A 22210-nucleotide genomic window follows, 5' to 3' on the forward strand; every position below is an offset into this window, starting at 1 on the left:
AAGGAGGGAGGAAGGAAGGAAGGAAAGAAGGAATAGAGAGAAAGAAACCAAAACAGTGGTGGTAACATCTGCATCCTCAGTTATTGTGAGAATTAAATGAGAAACTGAAAAGCAGGGATTGGCAGAGCTTGGTCAGGGAGCCTTGATGAAAGGGCCCAGGACTGTTTGTGGTTGGGGAGGAGTGATTCTCCAATTAAAAATGAGGTGATTACCCAGGGGGTAAGAGATCAACCAAAGGACTTGTATCCATGCATATGAGCATGGCCAATGGACACAGATAATAGGGAATGGGAGCATGTGCTGGGGGGTGGGTGCGGGTGGGGAGAGGTCAAGGGGGGAAAAAGGAGACATATGTAAAACTTTCAACGATAAAGCATTAAAAAATGAGGTGCTATTGACAGAAGGGGGGTGCCTGTTGAACAGACAAAAGCAACCAATGTCTCCCACACTGAGGTTCCCGGAATTTAGTTTTAAGACTTGGACTGAAACATTCGTTAGGCAGCCAGCCACAAAGACGTGGGATCATTCTTCGTGCACGGTCCAATTATGGAGGTCTGACTTGGGACAGTGGAGGTACAATCACAGATCCCTCTGGGCTGGCTCAGGTGCTGACCACCTGCCTATGGTAAGATGCACCCCCTTCATGCAGAACGGTCTGATCTGGTCAGGCCATTGAGTGTTTCCCATTGGGTCGACCAGTAGTCTGTCCTCCGATCTTGGGGTGTTTTCCAGAGGTGCCTTTGCTGCGATGCTGGGATGTAGTTGCTCAACCTTCTGCCCCATTTAGAGAAACAGCCAAGCAGCCTGTCTCCCCAGAACAGCTCTGTTGACAGCTGGATCCGATGATTACTTCATTCTCTTCCTCACTCGGAGAGAGAAGGCATTTCCTTCCTTTGTGATTAGCAAAATCCTAGATGCAGCCCTGGCTAGGAAATGACCTCATCTCTTAGCCTCCTTGGGTTGTTTTGGTTGTTGTTTGTTTGTGTTTGTGTTTTCATTTGTTTTAAACAGAAAATAGTTAAAACAGGGCTTGGAGTGATGCGTGCTCACAGTTGTTTTGGTTTCATTTTTGTCCTTTTTACATGTGCTGTTCTCTCACAGACTTGAAATAGGGTAGTAGACCTGAGCTGGCGGGATCAGGCACTGCTCTGACAGGCTTGCAGCTGACTGTTCAATGTCTTCTACACTTACTATAGCCCTGGGTCACCTAGCCACATAGGCTCCACCATCCAGTTCATTGATCAACAAAGAATTCTTGAAAGCCCAGCCAGTTTTGGGGTCCTGAGTTGGGTCCCAGGGTGTGGTGGAAGGAGGGGCCCCCTCACCTGGGTTTACCTTTGTTTACAGAAGACGATCTCCCGGCGTAGACATCCTTTGGGACAGTCCTTTAGGAGGACCTGTGGAGGCCGGAGCTAGTTTAGCCTCCTTCCTTTAGGGCAGTACTTTGAGTACTGACCACTGTGATGTGGGTTTCGGGGTCTCTTGCCACCCCACCCTGCTTTCTACTTGATAAAACGCTGATGAATTCCTTGAACAAGTCCTTCTTAAAATACATTCCCATCAAGGCAGCAGCTACCAATGGCGGGAGGCGTGGGGGGAGGTGGGACCAGAGAAACATGATTAGAAGGCTCAGCAGAAAGACAAGAGCTTCTAGCATATGTATTTGATATAAATATTATAGTTTTACAGAGACATCGAGATCAATATATGCCACATTTCATCTAGCTCTTTGACAAAGTGAGCACAGTGTATTCAGGAAAAGCTGTATAGGATTTTCAATTTACTCCGTATGATTTATTGTGACAGGATAGCTATGGGTTTTTTAAGTTCTTTATACTTGTTCCAGTAAAAATGGATATAGTATCTTTAAAAATAAACAGCCCAGAGCTGTGCATTTTACATCGTCTTCCTCGAGTGAGGCTCTGCTAAAGGGAGATGTAGGACCGCCCTGTCCTGTGGGGCCCGATGCAGTCGGATCTGCCTCCGTCCTCGAGTTTTAGCTTTCTTGGGGGTGTGGGGGTGGGGTTGGGAGTTGTGGGGAGGGTAAACATGAACGGAATTAGGAAGCTGTTGTAGATGTCTAGACAAGATGGACGGATGGCATGAACGGGGAGGCGGGTCCAGAGAACTGGGACCCTGTGGGAGGGCTCTACTGGTCCCAGGTCACCCAGGACCGCAGCTCCTTCTAGTGGCACCAGTTGTTTCCTCTGCTTAGGGGGCATCACACCACAGGGCCGGCCTGCCCTTGCTCTGGAATTCCCTGGGCACTGAGTCTCTGGACCGCAGTGTCCACACCAGAATGATGCAGGCACTGGACTGTACATTCGCCAAGGGCGGTTCTGACACAAAGATACACATGAGAACGTGCAGGGGAGCCCAGCACACTCACAGCCCTTTGCAAAGGCTGCTGGCTCTCAGCAACACTGCCTGACTCTTTTGAAAAGTGTGTAGATATTTTCCTCTCATGGAGGGAAGCTCACCCTCAGTGGCTCTGGGTGCCTAGTCCCCCAGAGCCTTGAAAAGCTTCGTCTGGTGGACCCCCTCTTTACTCTCCTCTATGCCTCCAGCCCTAAGGCAGTGGCCCTGAGCTATCCATTCTGAAAGGCACAGTGGCATTGAGCTCTGAAACTGAGCTCCCAACTGCACTGGGCGTCCAGCTTTCCTGACCCACTTCCAAGCAGAGTGATGGAGGATGATGTGTGGGAAGTGAAGATGGTTATTGACTTACTGAGTGAAGAGGCACCCAAGAACTAAGCAACTGGTAGTTTTCTGGTGAGCCCTGATAGTGATATAATAGTCAAACATTATTCTGATTAAGTCACGCTCCACCCCTCGATGCCATGCTTGCTCTGTGACCCACCGATGTTATCACCTCTGGTTCATCCAGCCTGCGTTTGGGGACACTCTCCCCAGGCCAGCCACTCTATGAGTAACTGCTCTCCACAAGATGCCATCTGCCACTATTTTGGCATTTCAGATGCTTCCCCCTGCATCTGAGATGGACCTTTTAATCCTAGCTACTAACATTAATTTATCTCAACAAAGATTTGTTCCCAGAACTAAACAAAACTCTAAAACCCAAAAAGTACACCAGAGGAAAAATGGTGACTGAGTTAGGTTGGTTGGCCATCTTCGCAAACCAGGGGGCCAGGCCTGCTAGAAGTCAGTGGTTGCCATGGCCAGCAGTTTAAAAATGTCCAGCTCTGGGTCCACAGCAGCTGCCTTGGTAAACTTTCCATTGTCAACGAACCACAGGATTTCTGTCTTCCTTTGGGTCCTCAGGCTGAGTAAGTCCTGAGCCTATAACATCTAAAAATGGACTTCTGCATCACAGCCCCTGGTGGCCAAATTGTGTGGCTTAACTTGAAACTTGGTTCAGAGTTCCTGTGCCTCTCAGCCTTGGCTGTTTTGGGCCGTCTCGTCTGGCTGACCAGGTGCAGCCAGAATCCAGTGACCCTGCATCTCTGTGGTGCTTTAGGGGGGTTTAACTCTGTCCGCTCCAGGCCCCACACTAATCCTCTCTCCTGGCCCAGCGAGGACTCGCCGACACCCCATCCTCTGTGTGTCCAGGAGGATCTCCTCTTGGATCAGCCCAGCCCTTCAGGAGTGAGCAGAGCTGCAATACCGAAGCCTCTGCCCTTTTCACATCACCCCTTTCCTCTCAGCGAGAATGGGGTCAGAGAACAGGGTCACAGCCTGGGCAAGCCCCTTTTACTTGGGTCTCGGACACATGACTTAAGGAGATTGAGGTTCAGAGAAGTTCCCTGAAAATATGCAGATAATCGGAACACGGGGTTGTTTGAGGATTAGGTGAGATTCTATGGGCCACAGAGCTTTTTATATGTTACGTACTGATTTACAGGTATCCCATGAATTTTACCATTTAATGCTTACCAGGGCCAGACCTTTTCCTAGGCCCTTCACATGTATTATCTCTATTTAAATAAATCCTCAAGATAACCTCATGAATCAGGCGCTAGCTCCAGCCCCTCAGAGATTCTGACTTCATAATTGTGAAATGCAGAATTGGTCCCTGCCTCAGACTGTTCCATTCCTTGGTGTCTGAGCTAACACAGGGCTATCCAAATGAATCTCACACGGTAGATTGGTGGGAGTCACAGACCTGACAGAGATAATCTTGGATGAGGGTCTTTTTGGGCGTTCTCTGAACCGTGTACCGTGAACAACCATCACTCTGTGTCCAGAGATGACACGCCCTGCTCTCAGTCTTAGAGCATTTCAATTACATTTTCAACTACCAGGAAATGCTGCCTCTCTTCTCCCCTCCATGACATCCTTCCCAAGACGACTGCCCCTGGAATTGTCAACTCCTGAAACTACTCCTGGGAAATAAATTTGCCCCTTTCACCATCCATCCCGGGCACTCCCGCAGGGCCCTGTGCTCCCTGGGCCACGGGCTGGTGGGAGCCGGCCTCCTGATGCACATGCCGAGCTGGAGAGGCAGCTTCTCCCCATCCATCAGTCCTAACTGCAGTCAAACGTTTTCAATATGTGGGTTCCTTGATCGCGTTCACTGTATGGAAAACAAAATAGAGGGAAATGATTATTGGCACAAAACAGGGACGCGGTCAATCTTCACATCAGATACGGGACAGATTGGAACAATATGGGTCCTCCAAGGTTGCCACCATAATGTACCTAATACCTCTCCGCGGGCAGGGCGGCAATCTGCTTTCAATCAATCCCGCTTTTTCTGAGCAAAAATACCAATTATGTGGAAGGCAGGTTTTTTCCCCCTCCCTTTTTGATAAAGACTGCTCTCTACCCCAGAAGGCATGCTGTAGCTAACGGATATATATTTTAAACCGTCTAGAATGGTATTGGACAGCTAACACCAAATGAGAAAAGTCAATCCTTTTTGTTCCTTCTGTCTCCTGCCAGCATTTGTCTTACTTCTTAAGAGAAGTGAAAGCTAATTAAAGGCTTAAGGGATAATATTGATTGCATTGGAATATATTTTATATGTACCCAGCACATTTTCAACTAAGAGAACCCTGACTCTTCCTAAGGCTGAATAAATCAGCGGGCTGAGCTGAGCCTTTGATTCAAGGGTGAGAGGGTGAACTCATCCCCTCCCCTCCCACTTCTCATACAGCTGTCCTGGAGACGAATGGTTTTGGAAGAGGAAGCGGGGATGCTGGCAGATGTTCATTCAGTTCTTTGCGCGAAGGATAGGAAGGGTGGATGTTCAGGCATCTCTCTGGCCCTCTCGTTGATTTGAGTCCAGCTTTGAATAATAACCAGGTTTATGGTGGTGTAGAACTGTGGGCTTTGCAGTGCCTGGGGCAGGAGCTGGCTGGGGTATTAACCCCTCAGTTCCCTCATCTGCTGAAAGGGGATAAGAAGCTTGTCCTGGATCACACGTCCTTGGGGGCAGAGCAGGGAATCAAATCTGGCTTCCTTTCACGGGCCTGTGGAGGGGCCCCCACCTTGGACCATGCTGGTCTTGTACTCCATCAGGAAGTTTGTGGGCAGAAAGTATCAGAATCGCCACCACGCTGCCCCACTGTCATTTGTGGAGAGGTTGGGAGGGAGGTCCTGTTTCTCAGTCACTTTCTGAGCACACTTGGCAAGTTCACAACCAGAAATCTTACTGAGGTCACGCAAATTCACGTGCACCCTATTTTGTCCATATATGTGCGCATGCGCTACAGCAAGCATGTTAAGGTATGACGTGATAAAAATGCATATAATCCAAGTGTTTCATTCACATCATGTACGCAGGCATACTGTGTATTTTAGGAAGGTGTTGGTTGTATGGATTTTGAGCATAGAATTTGGATGGGTAGTCACGGGACCTCCCTCACCCCGGCAGGCCCGGGCTCGAGCACCGTGATCTTGCTCACGCGTCTCCTCTGAGGAAGTCACTGACACTCCTCCCTCCCCGGATGGCCTCTGGGCTCCGATCGCTAAGTGCAGCTCCGTAACAATAACAGTCCATAATGGAGATATTATTAACTGCACCGCGCGTATTATTGATTTACTCTTTGTTCTGCATCATTATCCTTTCACCAATGAGTTTACTGCATTATTCTCACATACTTAGTCAAGCACCAAATTACAAGGAAAGGGCAGGCTCTTGTAATGGCATCTAATGGAACATTGCATAAGTGATCATCATGCCTCCTATTATGAGCCGCCTCCAGCCAATGCGCTTTCCGCCTTATTGCAGTGTGCACAGAGCAGTTATGGAGTGCAAGGGGCCTGGCCATTTTACATTTCCCCACAGAATTACTGTGCTTCTTGTTCGCCACATGCCCATGCCTCAGGGCCCAGCCAGGGATTCAGCCTCTGTCCCCCTCGGGCCGAGGCGCACAGGGATCTGGGCTGAATCCCTTGCGACAACCTCTTCTACTCTAAGCCAGCGGGTTTCATCTGTACAGCCAGTCCCGACACTGGGGCCTGGCACTAACTCTTGCACCAAAGTGCTTAGTCCTGATCGATCGAGCACCTTGTAGCGACTGTAAGTGGCCATAGTATAGCCTGGTGTCAAGTCAGATTGGTCCAGGAGCCCAGAGATGTTGGGGGGACTCTTGTTCCCACAGTTTTGGAAGAGGGGCTCCTCTCCTCAAGGCCAGCCACCGTCTCCAGAAACAGAAGTTCAAGGCCCCTGGGACAAGGCAGACGATGCCCACGTCCCCTCTTCCTGGCTTCTCCCCATCTTGAGGCCGATTCCTTTGGCTCGCGGAGACATCCCCGGCGCCCCAAGGAAGCAGCTGCCTGGGGACACAGGTCTGCGGCTGATCTCCCATTCCAGAGGCGTTATGTCCCCATTTAGCCCTGAGTAATGCTCACTTACTGTAAAGTGTTACGTGCCCCCATTGTTGGAGGAGTTATGGCGGAAAAATGCAAAATTTTCCTTTTTACTGCTTATGGCCAACAGAGCCCATAACGTGTCAAGCCGCACATTAGCCACCCTGATAAAAGTTCGCTTCCTTACACACAAAATCATCGTTTCAGCAAGATTTGTTATCTCATTACCTGATAAGCTCTATGTCATAAACCAAGACTCATTCAGTAAATCTCCTGGGAGGATGCTTTGTGGGCAGAAAGGGAGAGATAGGAATCTGCAAGGGACTTGATAATGCAGCGTTTAAGCGCGAGCATAATGTCACTTATTGTTAAATGCATAAAACCACTTGGCCAAACGGTTGGGCTTTAATAGGATTTTGTGCAGCATCAGGTGAGACGCCATATGCCTTTCCTGCCGAGGAGCACCTGCCAGCACCGCCGCTTTGCCTCGCAGCCTCTGGGGAGGGGAGCGGGGCTCAGGGAGCCCCCGGGGGCGATGCTTTCCTGCGGCTGCGCTTCCTCTGTCCTGCTGGGTATGGGTGCCTGGGTCGCGCTGGGTCACCTCATCTAACCAGCCTCTCCCGTTCAGGCACATTGTGGTCTGTGGACACATCACTCTGGAGAGTGTCTCCAATTTCCTGAAGGACTTCCTGCACAAGGACCGGGACGATGTCAACGTGGAGATCGTCTTTCTTCACAAGTAAGAGGCCCCTGTGGTTTCGAGACCCTCCACCCAACAAGACACCCCGAGGGGGCACCCTGAGTGTCTGCAGGAGTGGTGTTGTGGGGGGGAGGCAGGGCAGAGTGGAATGAGACACAGTCCCTGCTGGCCTCATTGGAGAGGAAGATCTGAACCAATGGAAAGGGAGTAACACACTAGCTCAGTGAGAGCAGCACCTGCCTCTGTGAAGGTCATTCTGGCAAATAACAGAGGAGTTTATCATGGGTCACACACGTCATTACTGTCCCCTCAGCTCCTGGATCTCTGTGATCCATGTGTGTCCCCAGTGTCTGGTGTGGAATGATGAGCAGTATGAGGTGGATACCTTATGAGTGCAGGGGTGACATAGTGACCAAGGAAGACATAAACATAACAGGAAGCAGGATGTAAGATACTAATAGCCACAGTAACTGTGGTTCCCAGAAATCTTCAGTGGGGGACCCTGTGCTCGCTGGTCACCGCACATACAGTCCCTTCTTTAACCAACAGAGGGAGCAAAGTACATGCTCTGGATTCCAAATACTTGATCTGAATCTTGCATCAACCAATTACTTGCTGAACCTCTCTGGGCCTCAGTTTCCACATCCATAAGACGGGGAGATCATCATGGTTTCTACCTACATCTTTGGGCTGTTGTGAGAATGAAAAGAAGTAATCCATGTAATGTACACAGAGCAGAATCAGGCATGCAGTAGCTGCTCAATCCATGTTAGCTACTATTGTGAAATATAAAATACATTAGGTCACATAATCAATTTAGAAATTATGTCTCATTATATTTGATTTATAGGGGAGGAAAGGAAGGTATCTCCCTTCTGCTCAATATTGTTGAGATTTTAAGCTTTGTCTCATCCCCTTTAAGTAAAAGGTAGTCTGCACAGGGATAGAGAATTGGGGGGCTCAAGCATGTTGACATGCGTTGCTCCATCCTCTTTTAGAGACGGGCCACCAAGGGGCCAGCCTTAGCCATAAGTTGCTAGAGGGACAGAGCTTACATGTCGGTGTTGGCTCGGTATGGGGTTGACCACTCAAGACTCAGTCCTGCTCCAAGAGCCCACTCAGGTTGATCTCCCTACAAGCTCCCATTCTGTGCAGCTCCCTCCTCCGGGCATTTGTTCACCCATACCAAAGTGGTCACCAGGTTTGAGCACCAGTATTTTTCTTCTCAGCACCGACTTCTCTAAGTTCTGAAAAGACTGGCCAGGCTATGGGCCCAGGAGCAGAACCCACAGAACAGTTCAGAGCTAGCTGCTGATTCCCAGTTGTGGGGCCCGTCTCCTCTGAGCCTTTTAGAAGGTTCAAGAGCAGTGTAGTGTGTAAGTCTGCCCTCCTGTTGGCTGTACATTTTAAGATGAGCACATGTGCGACATTAGAGCACAACAGTGATCCTACCTTCACTGACTGAAGTCAGTTTCACCAGGTGGCAGACTGGCCTGGGGCATCTGTACCAGGAAGTGTCCACTGCTTCGTACATTACCCGGGGAGCTTCAGGAATGAAGCATGATCGTACTGGATCTGGGCGATGGGAAAGATTTGCACAGGCAGCTCCTCTTCTCTCACCCAGGGCTTCCCAGTCGGAATCAAGTTGGCTTCTAATGCTTAGCGTTCCCCTGTGTTAGTGTTAGGGTTCCCCTGTGTCCCCAGCATCGATTCTTGTCAGCATCATAGTAGATGGCCCAGTTAATTAACCTCTTGAAGCTGTGTTAATAACATACCTTTCTCTAGGGTTATTTTGATGTTTAAATGAGTTAATACTTGCAAGTGTTTAGAATGGTATCTGCCATGCAGTAAATGCTCAAAACATTGAAAATCATTAAGATTAAGCACTTAGTAAATGTTAGTCATGTTGATTAACACTATCCCTGGCACCAAGTAGGTTCTAACTAAATATGACCTCCCAGTGCCTAGTATAGTACCACATACAGAGTAGGTTTTTTCATCTCTGCAGAATGAATGAATGAATGAATGAATAGGTCAATCAGTGTTTTAATCTTTGTCCTCCAATGGAAAGATGTCCTTACAGCTCAGTCCTAAGAATGATGAATAGTGTACACCCCTGTGAATCAAGAACAGTACTGCGAGTAAATGAACTCTGGGTGTGGCTGCATAGAGGTGACATTTTTGGGGATGAGGAATCCATGGGGTGGAGAAGCAGGGAAAAGGCTTTGGTGGAAGGAACAGCACTGCCAAGGGAACCTTTGGCTAACCCTGATGTCACAACCTCAGTTTCTCTATTTATAAAATAGGGATTCCATGTATAATGAAGTCGAAGACATTTCACCCCATATGCCTCAGACCTGGTCAAAGTCTGGGCCTGTTTATTTTACCTTGGTATTTGGTTTGGTTCAGGTAGGTTTTATCTCTCTTGAGTGCAAGCCTTTATTTATGACAAACTTGGGAGCTGCTTTGAAGGAGAAAGCCCTTTCCCAGGTCCCCCTCTGTGGAAGTCAAGAGAAGGGGGCCTGGAGGCTGCAATACCTTCGTCTGTCATATTAATAGCCATTTCTTCTCTCTCCGCACAGCATTTCCCCCAACCTGGAGCTGGAAGCTCTATTCAAACGACATTTTACTCAGGTGGAATTTTATCAGGGTTCAGTCCTCAATCCACATGATCTTGCGAGAGTCAAGGTAAGAAGGAAGGAGCGACCTCTGCTTTTCCTCCACCTGAGAGGGGGGCACCTGACTCAGTGGTGAGGGGACATGCCTCCCAGGATGGCTTAGAGTCACCCCCCAACCCCTAATGAAAGAAGTCAGATACCACCACCTTAGTTGGCATCACCCTTGCGTAGGTCCCAGGGCTTGGTTCTGCTGGCACCTGCTAGACCACCTGTGAGCATTCCACACTTGAACTACTTGGAGCATTTAACTTCCTTTGCTAGTTCCCTCAGTATCAGTGCTGCTAAAGGAAGCAGACTAGTTGTGTGGACTCAATAGTCTCCCATACAACATAATAATCAAGTTATTCCCATCTTGAATACTTAAATAGGACTCACTGTAGCTCTGAAATCTATTATTTATATCAGAAAGGAACATTAAGGGTAAAATCCTATATAATAAAAGGCTAATATGCAAATCGACTGAAGGAAGGGATGACCAGTCGCTATGTCATGCACTGACCACCAGGGGGCAGACGCTCAACACAGAAGCTGCCTCCTGGTGGTCATTGCACTCCCACAGGGGGAGCGCCACTCGGCAAGAAGCTGGGCTCACGGCTGGTGAGCACAGTGGTGGTGGCAGCACTCAGGATGTCCGACTGTGGCTTAGGCTCGCTCCCCTGCAGGGAACAGGCCTAAGCCGTCAGTAGGACATCCCCCAAGGGCTTCTGGACTGAAAGAGGGCTCAGGGCTGAGGTACATGAGTACACAAATTTTGTTCACCGGGCCTCTAGTCTAAAATAAAATTGTTACCAAGCCGTGAAACATTTTGAGCTTCCTTCTCTCCCCTACCAAAAGACTAAGGTGTGGAACTAAACATACAGGTATCTGATACCACTTTGTAATGGGCAATTTTTCTTTCCAGCACCTGCTAAGGTAGAATCTTCTTAGAAAGCACACCCGAGGCTTATAAGGGGATAGGGTACAGCAAAATGGCCTCTGCCACTCTAGTCATTGCATACCGATTGTGTAAGCATGCTCAGTGTTTGCACAACAGTAAGTGTATATTGAAATTGTGAAGCCACTGACATCTTAATGCTAACTGCAGTCACCACACCATTCAGTAACCCTGTAATGGGCAAACATGAATAAGCCAAAAGGACTTGAGTAAATTCTCTGGACTCTTAAAGAAAACCAGAGACACTGTGACATATGATGGAGGAGACCAGCCCTCCCTCCAAATGCAGAAGGGTCTGCTAAGTACAACATGCCAAGTAGGACAGGCTGCAGGCCTGCGCCAGCATAAGAATTCTTACAGAGTCCAGTTCATCTTAATTTTCCCCAGATATGGTTCAAGTTATGGCTAATGTGGAAGCTCATGAGAACTTTGAGAATATGGTTATTGTTTTTGGACCTGATTTCGATGTAGGCAATTATTAGCACTACTCACGAACCCCTCAAAGGAATAAACTATTTGGGGCTCATGTTCAGATAAGTTAGTAAGTTATAGTTTGAGATCTTCTGTAACACATCACTTCATACATACAGATGTGTTGTCTTTTGAATATCTGAATGCTAATTGGATACTGAACAGCACTGATTCAGGACTCTCATTTCCTTTTGTTTGCCAGATAAGATGTGAAAAGGGTTAGAGGAAGAACATTGGAGTCTAAATGACTGAATCTCCAACTCCTCAATTATCTTGGTAACCTGAGTGGATGGGGTTAGCCCACCTAACTCCATTTCCCACCTGGAAAAACTAGGATGGTGGTGGGAAAGGAGGTGGGGTGGGGGTGGGGCTACTAAAAAGCTTAGTTCATTGTTCTTTAAAGAAATCTGAGAAGCTCACACATAAGACTATGCAAAATGAACAGTATAATTACTAAGGTACATGCTGTTCCCTCCAACAGCAACAAGATGAATTGTTTATATCATAACAAGACTTAGCAACCTACACTTTTGACACAAACTATAATCTCTCAGGATTCTTTTTAAAAATTTCCTTGCAAAGCACCAGGTTCCCCAAGAGCTGTAAACAGTGAGAGCCTGCCACCAAGCCTGGCTATTTATGTGTTTGTGTCTGTGGTTTTCCTTTCGGTGTCTTAGATAGAGTCAGCAGATGCGTGCCTCATCCTTGCCAATAAGTACTGCGCAGACCCCGACGCTGAAGATGCCTCCAACATCATGAGGTAACCTCTGGGGGGTGGGGCGAAGGCCCTGGGCTTGGGGCTCTGTGGCCCACTTGCTCCCCTTTGGGTCCTCTACACCATCTCCTCCATAAGCTACCTGCATAGGCCTGGAGGGTGGGGGGAGCTGAGGCTGTGCTGGGTGTGGAGGGCAGTGACATAAGGCATAGTCCATAGGAAGTTCGTCCCGAGAAGATGGGAGCTCTGGGTCTTGCGTTTGAGATCCTTTAGACAGGACCAAAAGGAAAGGTAAATTTAGATGGGAATGACCTGAAGTAAGGTGCCATGTTTCCTAAGAGGGAATGGACCTGAGATGCCTAAATGGACCGGGGATGTGGTCTTGTCTCGGGACCTTTCGAAACATCCGGAGATGTTCTTAGTTGTCATAACTAGGGTTGTCATCCTGCTCATGTCTGGTGGGTAGAGACCAGTAATGCTGCCCAACATCCTATAAGGCAAAGGCCAGCTGCACACAGGAGAGAATTGGTCTGGCTTCAAATTTCAATAGTGCCTGGGATGAAGCCCCATCTTAGAGCTTTCCAAGTGTGTCTATAGCACATGGATTCATTTCACCCCCAAAGAGGAGTTTGTTCTCCAATTAGTTTGTTTCAACCCGTCTCCCTGAATGAAATAGTGTTGTTTACTGAAAACTTTCTCAGTGCTTTTAATACTAATATGAATGATAAAAATAATGTGCTCTAGAGAATTTCTCAAACCTATTTGACTACAAGCCCCCTCCCTCATTTTTACAGAACATTTCGGGGGGCCACTCTTTGGAGAACACTTCCCAGTACCCTTCCTGCAAACGGGCTGAGCCTATGAGAGGCCATTTTCTGCCCAACTCCTACCCCTTACCATTTTTTGAAAAAAACTGTTGTTCTGTTTTTGTTCTTTGCATAGACCCATATCTGGACATATTGTGGCTATGAGATGCCTAAAAGGTTAAGGTATTTTGCTCCAGATAGTTAGAGCCCTTTTGAAATCTTACCTCCTGTAGCATAAACTGCAGAGTAGTTAAGACAACGTGGAGGGGTAAAGAGAACCTTCTGGAGAAGAGATGACCTAAGAGAAAACATGTCACTCCCACTGTATTCCCAGGAACTCTTACCTAATTGTGAACAGCCATCTTCTGGGTCGAGACAAAGATTCCCTTCTTTCTGCAGCTTGGTTTACTGTGTCCTAGGAATTTGCCCTGACTGTCCCACCATGGGGGCTTGGGAAGTTGCCTTTGCATCATCACAAGGCTGGAACCTCCTTTCTGTGCCTTTAATCAGTGGCCCCAAGTGACACGTGCTTTCCCATCGGTGAGGCGGAGGAATTCCTCCATGCTTTTCGGATGAGAAAGGCCTCCCTTCAGCATCTGGTCCTAGTGCCTGGCAAGCAACATCTGGAGCAATGTTCTCTTTCCACTCGCTTTTTTTTGGCAATATTGACGAGTGCAGTTGTTTTAAGGAAGTTGAAGCGTGAACTCTTGTAAGCATCGGGCTTGCCAGGCTGCAGGAGATGGTGGGGTGAGGACGTGCTCCCACACCTGGGTCCAGCCCCTCACTGGTCACATCTGGAGAGTGACTACAGCAGCCTCGGTTAAGGTGGCTCAGGCTGCCCTTTCCTTGAACTGGGATTTCACTCCTTCACCACGTTTTTGCATCATATGAAGTGATACAGATGTAGACTTTAAGGAACTAGGCTTTGTTATCTTCAAAATTTCATCCAAAGTATCAAAAGAAGATGAAATTTAATGTGTTGACCCCACAGACAAGTTTGAGGCTGGCACTACCTTTATTATTATTATTTTGTTCCCTTCAAAAGTGACTAATTGAAATGATAATAGCTTTGAAATGGACATTTTTCTTCATCACAATATCTCATAAAAGCCCTGACTGTGATAGGGTTAATGTGAAGACATATAGGTTACCAGGGCGATGGGCATGCTGCCAAGGCATAGAGATTACTGGGCAAAGGTAGTATCAGAAATGTAACCGAGCCGTCCATTAGCCAGAATCAGAGCTAAAGCCCAGGCAGCACAAGGAGATGGGAGGCTCGGGGTTAAAAATGGGTTCTGTCTTTCCCTTATTTGTATAATCCTCCTTCCTCCTTAATTTAATGAGACCAGTCTGCCCCGTTTGAAATTAAAATGTCAAAGATCCATTTGAAATGAGCTAATGCAGAAAACTGGCTGAGGCTGTGAACTGAATTCAGAGGGCTGACAGAGGCGCCAAGTCCTTGAGTTATAAGATTGGGCCAACACAAGACTTTTTCAAAAATAAAATGAAATCCTTCAAGTGCAGAAGCCCAGGGTGAACTTGTGCAGGAGAGGCTGATGTGTGATCCGTTTCCTAAGTGCACAAGTTGGAGCTTTCCAGACACAGCTGCTCCTGGCCGCCTCTCTCCATCTTTGCACGACACAGGGATGAAGGGCAGGGTTTCTGGGTGGGAAGTTTGTGGGGGGTGTCACCATAAATGCACTTGCATTTCTGATTAGGCTCAGGCGGTGGGCCATTCCGTGGAATTCCATTCTTGAGCCTTCCTTGTCACAGAAGGAAATGTACAGTGTCACCTCTGACAGAGTCCGTAATGACAAAAACCATAACTTACATGTGGAGAGAGCTTTTAATGATTTCAAAGCATTTTCACATCTGGTCTTTCATTTTGCTGCTCAGACCAAGCCTGTGAAATAAATAAAGCAGGTACTGTTGCCCCTGATGTCCAGATGAGGAAACGTTCACAGAGAGACCAGGGATTTCCTGAAGGTCACCAGTTCGCCAGGGCACTGGCTGGGACTGGAGTCCAGGTGTTTATATTCCTCTGCTCCCTGCCCCTCCCCTGTTAGCACATAATTGTCCAGGGGATCATGGGGAGGCCCAGGCAGGGGCTAATACTGAGTATGGACTGAGGGCAGTTTGGAGGGCTTTTGTACTAGAACTCTGAAAGGCCTTGCCCCTTATTCTAACCAAGGTCAAAGTCATCATTTAGATGCTATTCGCCATTGAAGGCTAAGTCAAGAATCCCGTCCTGAGAGCCCAACTTAGAAATCATTTTTGTGAGTGGCCATTTGTATGACAATTAGAATCATTTGTCAGGTTGCTTGTTTGATTTGTCACTGTTGTCTCAAATTATTACTTGGAGAATTGGATCCACAGCAAATTGTTTCTAGGCTCTTCCCCAGGGTATGAGATTGCAAACCTCCTTTGGCCCCATTAATTGAGTTTGCTTTCTTCAGATGCCTATATAGGCAACACACCTTGACCCTGGCCCCAGAACCCCTGACCCCCAGGACACACATACTCACATACCACAGGCCTCTCTCTTCTTTTATGCCCAGGACACTTCTGTGGCCTCTTTGTGGTTTCTTCTTCACACTACCACGGATATGGTAGTGGAAACACAATCTAACTTGGCCCCATGCCTGCAACCCCTCAGGATAGCCCTGGATCCTGGCCCCACAATCACTCCATTGGGTGGTGACTAACTAATCAAATGAATCTTCCCATCAGACTCTGAAGTTAAGGTAAACCCTGCCTCAGCTTTCGCGTTTTCTTTTTCAGAGTCATCTCCATAAAGAACTACCACCCGAAGATAAGAATCATCACTCAGATGCTGCAGTATCACAACAAGGTAGGACAGTGAGAGCCAACTGAGGCTCAGAGATGCATATGGGGGTCTAGTCTCTTCTCCCTCAACGTTCAGCCAAACACATGTGCATACGCATGCACACACACGCACACACACGCACACACTCATGCACGCACACACACGTGCACACAAAACAAAGCAATCCACAGGCCTGAATGAAGTGGGTGGTGAGTAAACCCTCTTTGGGACATTGCTTCAGTCCAAACACCTTGTCTGCAGTTGGTCGCTGGGAGGAATCTCCTTCAGGTGCCGGTTCATTCATTCAGGAAGCACCTTTTGGACCCTCAGGTTCAGACTATTGTTGCACTCAGATCCCATTGCAACACTTTCATTTTTATGTGCTTTACTAATTTCCTCAGTTTGTGTTTACTGAACACCTACAAGATGGTCAGCACTCTGCCTGACCCCTAACCCCATGGGGATATAGCAAATCAGATGGCCTGTTTTGTGCACTCGAGGATTTAGTCCTCAAGGAGTAGAGAGTGTCCCAAATAGGGCTCTTCTGACCCCAGGTGAACCCGGGGAAACAGAACACGCATTGGGTGGGGAATGTGGAACATGGCATTCTCAAATTCAAGATGAGAATTGCATGGTTGAATTCAGGCAAATTAGAGTAAACATAATGGAATCTTCCTAGTGTTAGAGCTCACAAGGGGGATGGGGAAGAAAACAAATGCTGGAGTCTGCGTTGTTTCCCGGAGTCCAGTGGCATTCAAAGGCAACGCTCCTCCACTCCAATGGTCATTAAACTCCCAGGAAAACAGCTTTGAGGGAGGGAAGGTGGCACCTTTGTCTGTTTGATATGGAACCAGTTATCCCCTTAATGAGGCTTAGAAACGAGGCTGGGCAGTACCTGGAACCAGGTGTCCTGTGTGAACAGAATAACTCCCTGCTGGGTTTTGAGTGAGTGTGTGACCCATCTTACAGGCCATATTCCCTACGAAATAGGCAGTCAGGTGACCCAGAGAAGACCCCGCTCTGCCAAATGCACCAGTGCCATGCCATTATTTCTTAATTGCTGGCAAGGGCTGCCCCATTTTGCTGTGTGGAAGCCCATCAGAGGCTGTCACTGAATGGGGCCTGCTGTCGGTGACTGGCTACCCTTGGCGCTGCTGCCCCTGCCAACCGTTGCCCGACCCTCGACAGGTGGTTCCACTGCAGAAAGTGTTGTGCTGCAGCCAGAGGGCTTGGTGGTGGGCACCCAAGGTCACAGTGTCCTGTTTGTCCCTGGAAAACCCAAGGACACTGAAGAGATACAGTGAGGATACTGGTAACTCGCAAGCATCAATTTAGAGACATTTTTTTCACAGTAGCCCCTGTAGGTGGAGGTGGATTTTCTTAGCAAGGCTGTGGCTGGTGACAGCTTCTGGGGTAACGAACTCTCCTTCTTCCATTTGAGATTTGAAACTGTATTTAGTGTGGGAGTGCTTGAAGCCTTGTTTAGATTTTGGGCTGAATTCAGATTGAATAGGAAAATTAATGTTGTATGTTTACAAAGGGATGTCAGTTCCTTCCCTCCTGCTTCCAATGAGTGCTGATACAGCATCTTCAAGACATTAAGGAGGATTTCAGCTGTGATTCCTGTCAAACTCCAAGCGGCTCCATAGACTCAGGGTCCAGATGGCACCTGGTCAGTGTTCACATGGACACGGTGAGCTCAGGGTCTCCCACAGACTCTGCACTGTGGCTCTTCAGGAACAACAGTGAAGATGTCAGCTGATCCGTGATTATTTGCTTAAAACACACTTTATGTAGAGCCACCCCAGCCTGTGTGGGTTTAGAGTTAGGCAAACATCACTATGAGATTCTGCCCTGGAAGATCAGTAAGGTTGCCAGTGATGGAGCGACTGGACACAGGGCCTTTCCTCTCTCATTGCCTTTCTCTCTTCCAGAGAAAGAATAGAAAGACCACTGTTCATTATTAGTTATCTTATTTCTTGCATAATTGCAAGCATTCTTCCCCTTGCTTTATAATTTCCTCTGTTTCCTAAGGTCCTCCTACCTACCCTTTCAACATGTCTTTCTCCACCCTCCATTCAATATTATTTTTCTTCTTTCGGCACTTTCTCTTCACCAGAGATCTCCACCCATGAACACTTGCTTTCAGAAAGAGCCTGGTATGTGTGTATAAACTTATGTCACTGTCAATATATTGCAAGGGATAGTTAATTCCATAATTGGATGCCATGCATAAAATATAAAGGCTCTCAATCCCCTGTGACCAAATGATACTGGTATTTTAGGACCTAGAGGGACATAGGGAGACTGTCTGCTTTTTCTCCATGTAAAACTGCCCCTGAGTTTGTTATCATAATAATCTCAGACATTTGTGTTATATTTTATGGTTTTACAAGAGCTTTGACATCCATTCTGTCATTGAGTCCTCATCTGACCATCTGTGCATTTCAGCATTCAATGTGACTTCAGACTGGGGCTCAGGCTCTGACTCAGAGCCGCTCTGCAGGGTACAAATAATGGTCACTTGGCAGCTAGTGAGCTAAGAGACAGAGCTGCCAACTACCACCTTCTCTTTACACAGAGCCACAGCCCACCGAACCAAACTGTGGCTCCATAGAGTAGGACTCAGGACTGATATTCTCTACAGTGGGTCTGTTTAATATCATAGAGCTGCCAACTACCACCACCAAACCAAACTGTGGCTCCATAGAGTAGGACCCAGAAGGACTGATATTCTCTACAGTGGGTCTGTTTAATATCACTAGAATCCATGGAGGGAAACACTCACAGCCTAGCCATCTCTGAACATGGAAAGACTATGGCCTAGGAAATGTTCTAATTCGAGTGTCAGTGGCTTGAACCTCTTCAATGAAAGAATGCTTTATGACATCTTGGAAAGGTGTTACTCCTGATGAGCTAGCTCTTACTGGATTTTCTCCCCCAGCAGACTGTAGTGAAAGGGTTCTTTTCTGAACTTGAAGCCGAGTCCTGCTGGCCCGATGGACATGCAGTTCTTTGAGCTTTCTCCTGTAAACCCTTACACTTGGGCAGTCATGCCACAGTGTTTCCTCTGATGTGACCTCTTTGCTCCTCATGGCGGCTTCCCCAGTTTTATTTTATGTGCAGTGAGAGATGGGACTGGAGCTGGGATTCCATCTCTCCTGGTTTCCCAGGATGAACTGTCTTACGTTCCTTCTTCTTGAGATGATGAGTGGCCCAGAACAGACCCTGCCCAGTACGTCTACTTCTCTAGGTTGGAAGGATTTGCCTCTGGGCTCCCATGCAGCAATGCTGGCCTTTCCACTGGGCCCCGCTGCCCTCAAATGAAAAAGGACAGAGTGGCCTGACACCAAGAATTTGAATTTCTGGGTCAATCTCCTGTCTCTGCTTCATGCACACAGAAATCCCTGGTCCCAGGCTTTGGCACATCCCTTGTGGCTCTCTGCCCCGCAATTGCAGAAGATACTGGGGCCAAGAAAGGAAGCCCGAGAAATGAGATGCATGCCTTTCCTCTGTAAACATGTAAACTATGTCTAAGGAACTCAAACCAGATGGGCACATGAGGGACCCCAGGCCTGGACTACAAACCTTGGATGGCACCTGGGGATGTGAGAGACCCTCTTGAAAACATTCTGTGTGTTTGTTTGAAGGTGCCATGAAGGTTACCTAGTGTCTGTCTGGGGCTTGATGACTTGATTGTTCATGACTTAGATTTAATTTTCCTCATTCTTTTCAGGTGGTATTAATTCAAATTAATATTTTTCCTCTTAGACTGATATGTTATTCTCTATGATGCCAGGGAAGTAGAGGGGAAGGTGGCCTTCTTTGGACAGTGAAGAGTAGGGAGAGAAATGGGATAAAGGGCAGGGCTAGTTCTGGATCGAGGCTACGATGTGTGGACAGTCTCTGATACTCAGCCTGAGGGAAATTGCCATCCTCTGTGGCCCACACGGGGGGCTGTCTTAAAAGTGCTGTCATCAGGACGGATACAGTCATCTCTCCCAGGAATAGACTCCCGCTGGGTTAGGATGCACGTGATTGTCATAGAACTGGATTTTGCAAGAAGGCATTTCACAAGAGTGGTGTTTCTGAAAGCAGAGCCTGGAGCCTTAGGGCCCACCCTTTGTTTCCACGATGGAGTCTTCTATCTCCTTCTAATACAACTGCCTATGTTGCCCCGAGAGTGAAGGGAAGCTTTGTTGGTGCTCCTCCTGTTTGGAGAGAAATTGTCATTTCAGGGCCATGGAGTCTGGCATTAGAAGACCTAGGGGTTCTCTCCTTGCAAAGCAAGGGGTCTTTCTTCTGAGACTTGGACACTTACTGAGTTTTAGGGACAGAAACCCTGCAGTGGAGGCAGCCTTCTCCATCTCTTAGACAAATTGCATCCTCAGAAAGTTCCTTTATAAAACAAGCCAAAATTACTGCTTTCAGTCCCAATTCTGGCTCCTGGAACAAAGCAAGACAAGCCTAATGTCTTCATCACAGCAGCACCTCCATGATGGTGAGACCTTCTTCAGGCCCCACACTGCTGCCTCTCTCTCTCCGTTGTGCTTCAGAAGGGGTTGTCCAGAACCGACACCTCACCTCGTGCTTGCCATGTTTTCTCTGCAAGTGATGCAAGTGGTCAGCTTCCCTCCTTAATCGGATGGTTAGGCCGGATCAGGTTTTCTGGAACCAGCCTGACCCTTTCACATCAGAATGGAATCTTCGTTTCCCTCGACCTGGAGACCATTTCTAACAAGCAGGCATTGGCGTTCTCTGAAATTTCTCACACAGCTGGCCTCTCTTTGGGGTTTAGTTACCCACACACTTAAGTTTTTTCTTTTCTGTTCCCTCATGTCTGCTGCCAAGTTAGGTCTTCTCATTTTGAACTTATAGAATTGATTTTTCTCAACCTAAATGCTGTACTTGACATGAAGGCCTTTAAATTCTTTTCTGGTTGTTCCCCACACCCCCATTTTTCCAACTCTGGAGAACTTTTGAATCCTGATTCTTACATCCAGTGTGTCACCTTTGACTGTGCTTCATGCCGCTTAAACAGAACTGGCTGAGCGTGCTCTGGGCCCTGATCTCAGTGCTGACCTAACTTGAAGAGGATCCGTCCACCTGCAACAGATGGTGACATGTGCACGCTGTGATTTGTCTGGTGATTTAGGGCAGTGCTTCTCAAAGTGTGGTCCCCAGCTCAGCAGCTCGCGTCACCTGGCCCTTTTAGCAATGCAGATTCTCCAGCCTCACCCTACACAGGGAATCGGGAACAGTGGGGAAGGGGCCAGCAACGTATTGTTCAAACCCTCCAAGTGGTACTGATACCCACTCAAGCTTGGGAGCCACTGATGTGGAGTATTGGGAAGGCAGATAAAATGAAATCTGAAGTACACAGGCATTGGATAGTATCAGAGTCTATTTGAGGAGCCAATGTATGAGCAACGTAGTCAAACATCCTAGTAGCATGGGCCTATGTCACAAGAGGGATTTGCCTCTGGACTCGATTTGGCTAAAGGACGAACCCTAGGGGAGGCCTCTGGCTTGGTAGGTACAGAAGCAATTTCCAGGGAGACTGGAGTCTGATGAGGAGATTTTAGTAAAACACCAAGCACCCGACCCAGGCCCAGGGAAGAAAGGACGAGTCTGGATCACCCCGCAGCGAGGCAATGCTGCGTTTCCCAGAGGAGACTTGAAACAATTGAACGTTTCACAAAGGAAGGTCTCAGAACTGTTTTCTTTCCACAGGCCCATCTGCTAAACATCCCGAGCTGGAACTGGAAAGAGGGTGATGATGCAATCTGCCTCGCAGAGCTGAAGCTGGGGTTCATAGCCCAGAGCTGCCTGGCCCAGGGCCTCTCCACCATGCTCGCCAACCTCTTCTCCATGAGGTCATTCATAAAGGTAACGTCTTGTCCTATTAGAGCACATTAGCCCCGGATTCAATTTGTCGTGGGGTTGAGTAGAGAGCACAGCTTAAACTCAAACCAGATCGACGGGCTTCAACCACTTTGGTTGAGGAGAAATTCCTTGTTACGGATTTGGGCAAGAGGCCAACTTCTTTCAGAATTATGTTTTTATTTTTATTTGGCACATCCACGGCCATTAAATGATTGTTCAAAGCACAATCCTCTCTTTTTTTAGATAAACCACATGTTTATCTATCAACAAAGCCTCCGCTGTTAAAACAAAAATATGATTTATATACATTCCATATGGCACCAGAGCGCCTAAAGAAAAGAATTATCATTTTCCTCTTTTACATCAAGTGGCTGGTGGACCTCTCACTGTGCGGATAAATGTAGACCATGTGTTTGTGC

The 22210-nt window shown here is 47.7% G+C and overlaps 1 protein-coding gene across 32 annotated transcripts in view; it reads left to right on the forward strand.

The window, feature by feature from the left end:
- KCNMA1 (potassium channel, calcium activated large conductance subfamily M alpha, member 1) overlaps positions 1-22210 on the forward strand; it is a 697075-nt gene that overhangs the window by 482798 nt on the left and 192067 nt on the right. For all 32 annotated transcript variants that reach the window (XM_014538327.1, XM_005864642.2, XM_014538330.1 and 29 more), the window contains exons 10-14: positions 7403-7513; positions 10057-10162; positions 12235-12317; positions 15860-15929; positions 21639-21794. In XM_014538327.1, the coding sequence (XP_014393813.1) occupies positions 7403-7513; positions 10057-10162; positions 12235-12317; positions 15860-15929; positions 21639-21794 (526 nt within the window). The remainder of the gene's footprint in view (positions 1-7402; positions 7514-10056; positions 10163-12234; positions 12318-15859; positions 15930-21638; positions 21795-22210) is intronic.

Source organism: Myotis brandtii, unplaced genomic scaffold (genome assembly GCF_000412655.1).
Source record: "Myotis brandtii unplaced genomic scaffold, ASM41265v1 scaffold190, whole genome shotgun sequence".
Classification (NCBI taxonomy): domain Eukaryota; kingdom Metazoa; phylum Chordata; class Mammalia; order Chiroptera; family Vespertilionidae; genus Myotis; species Myotis brandtii.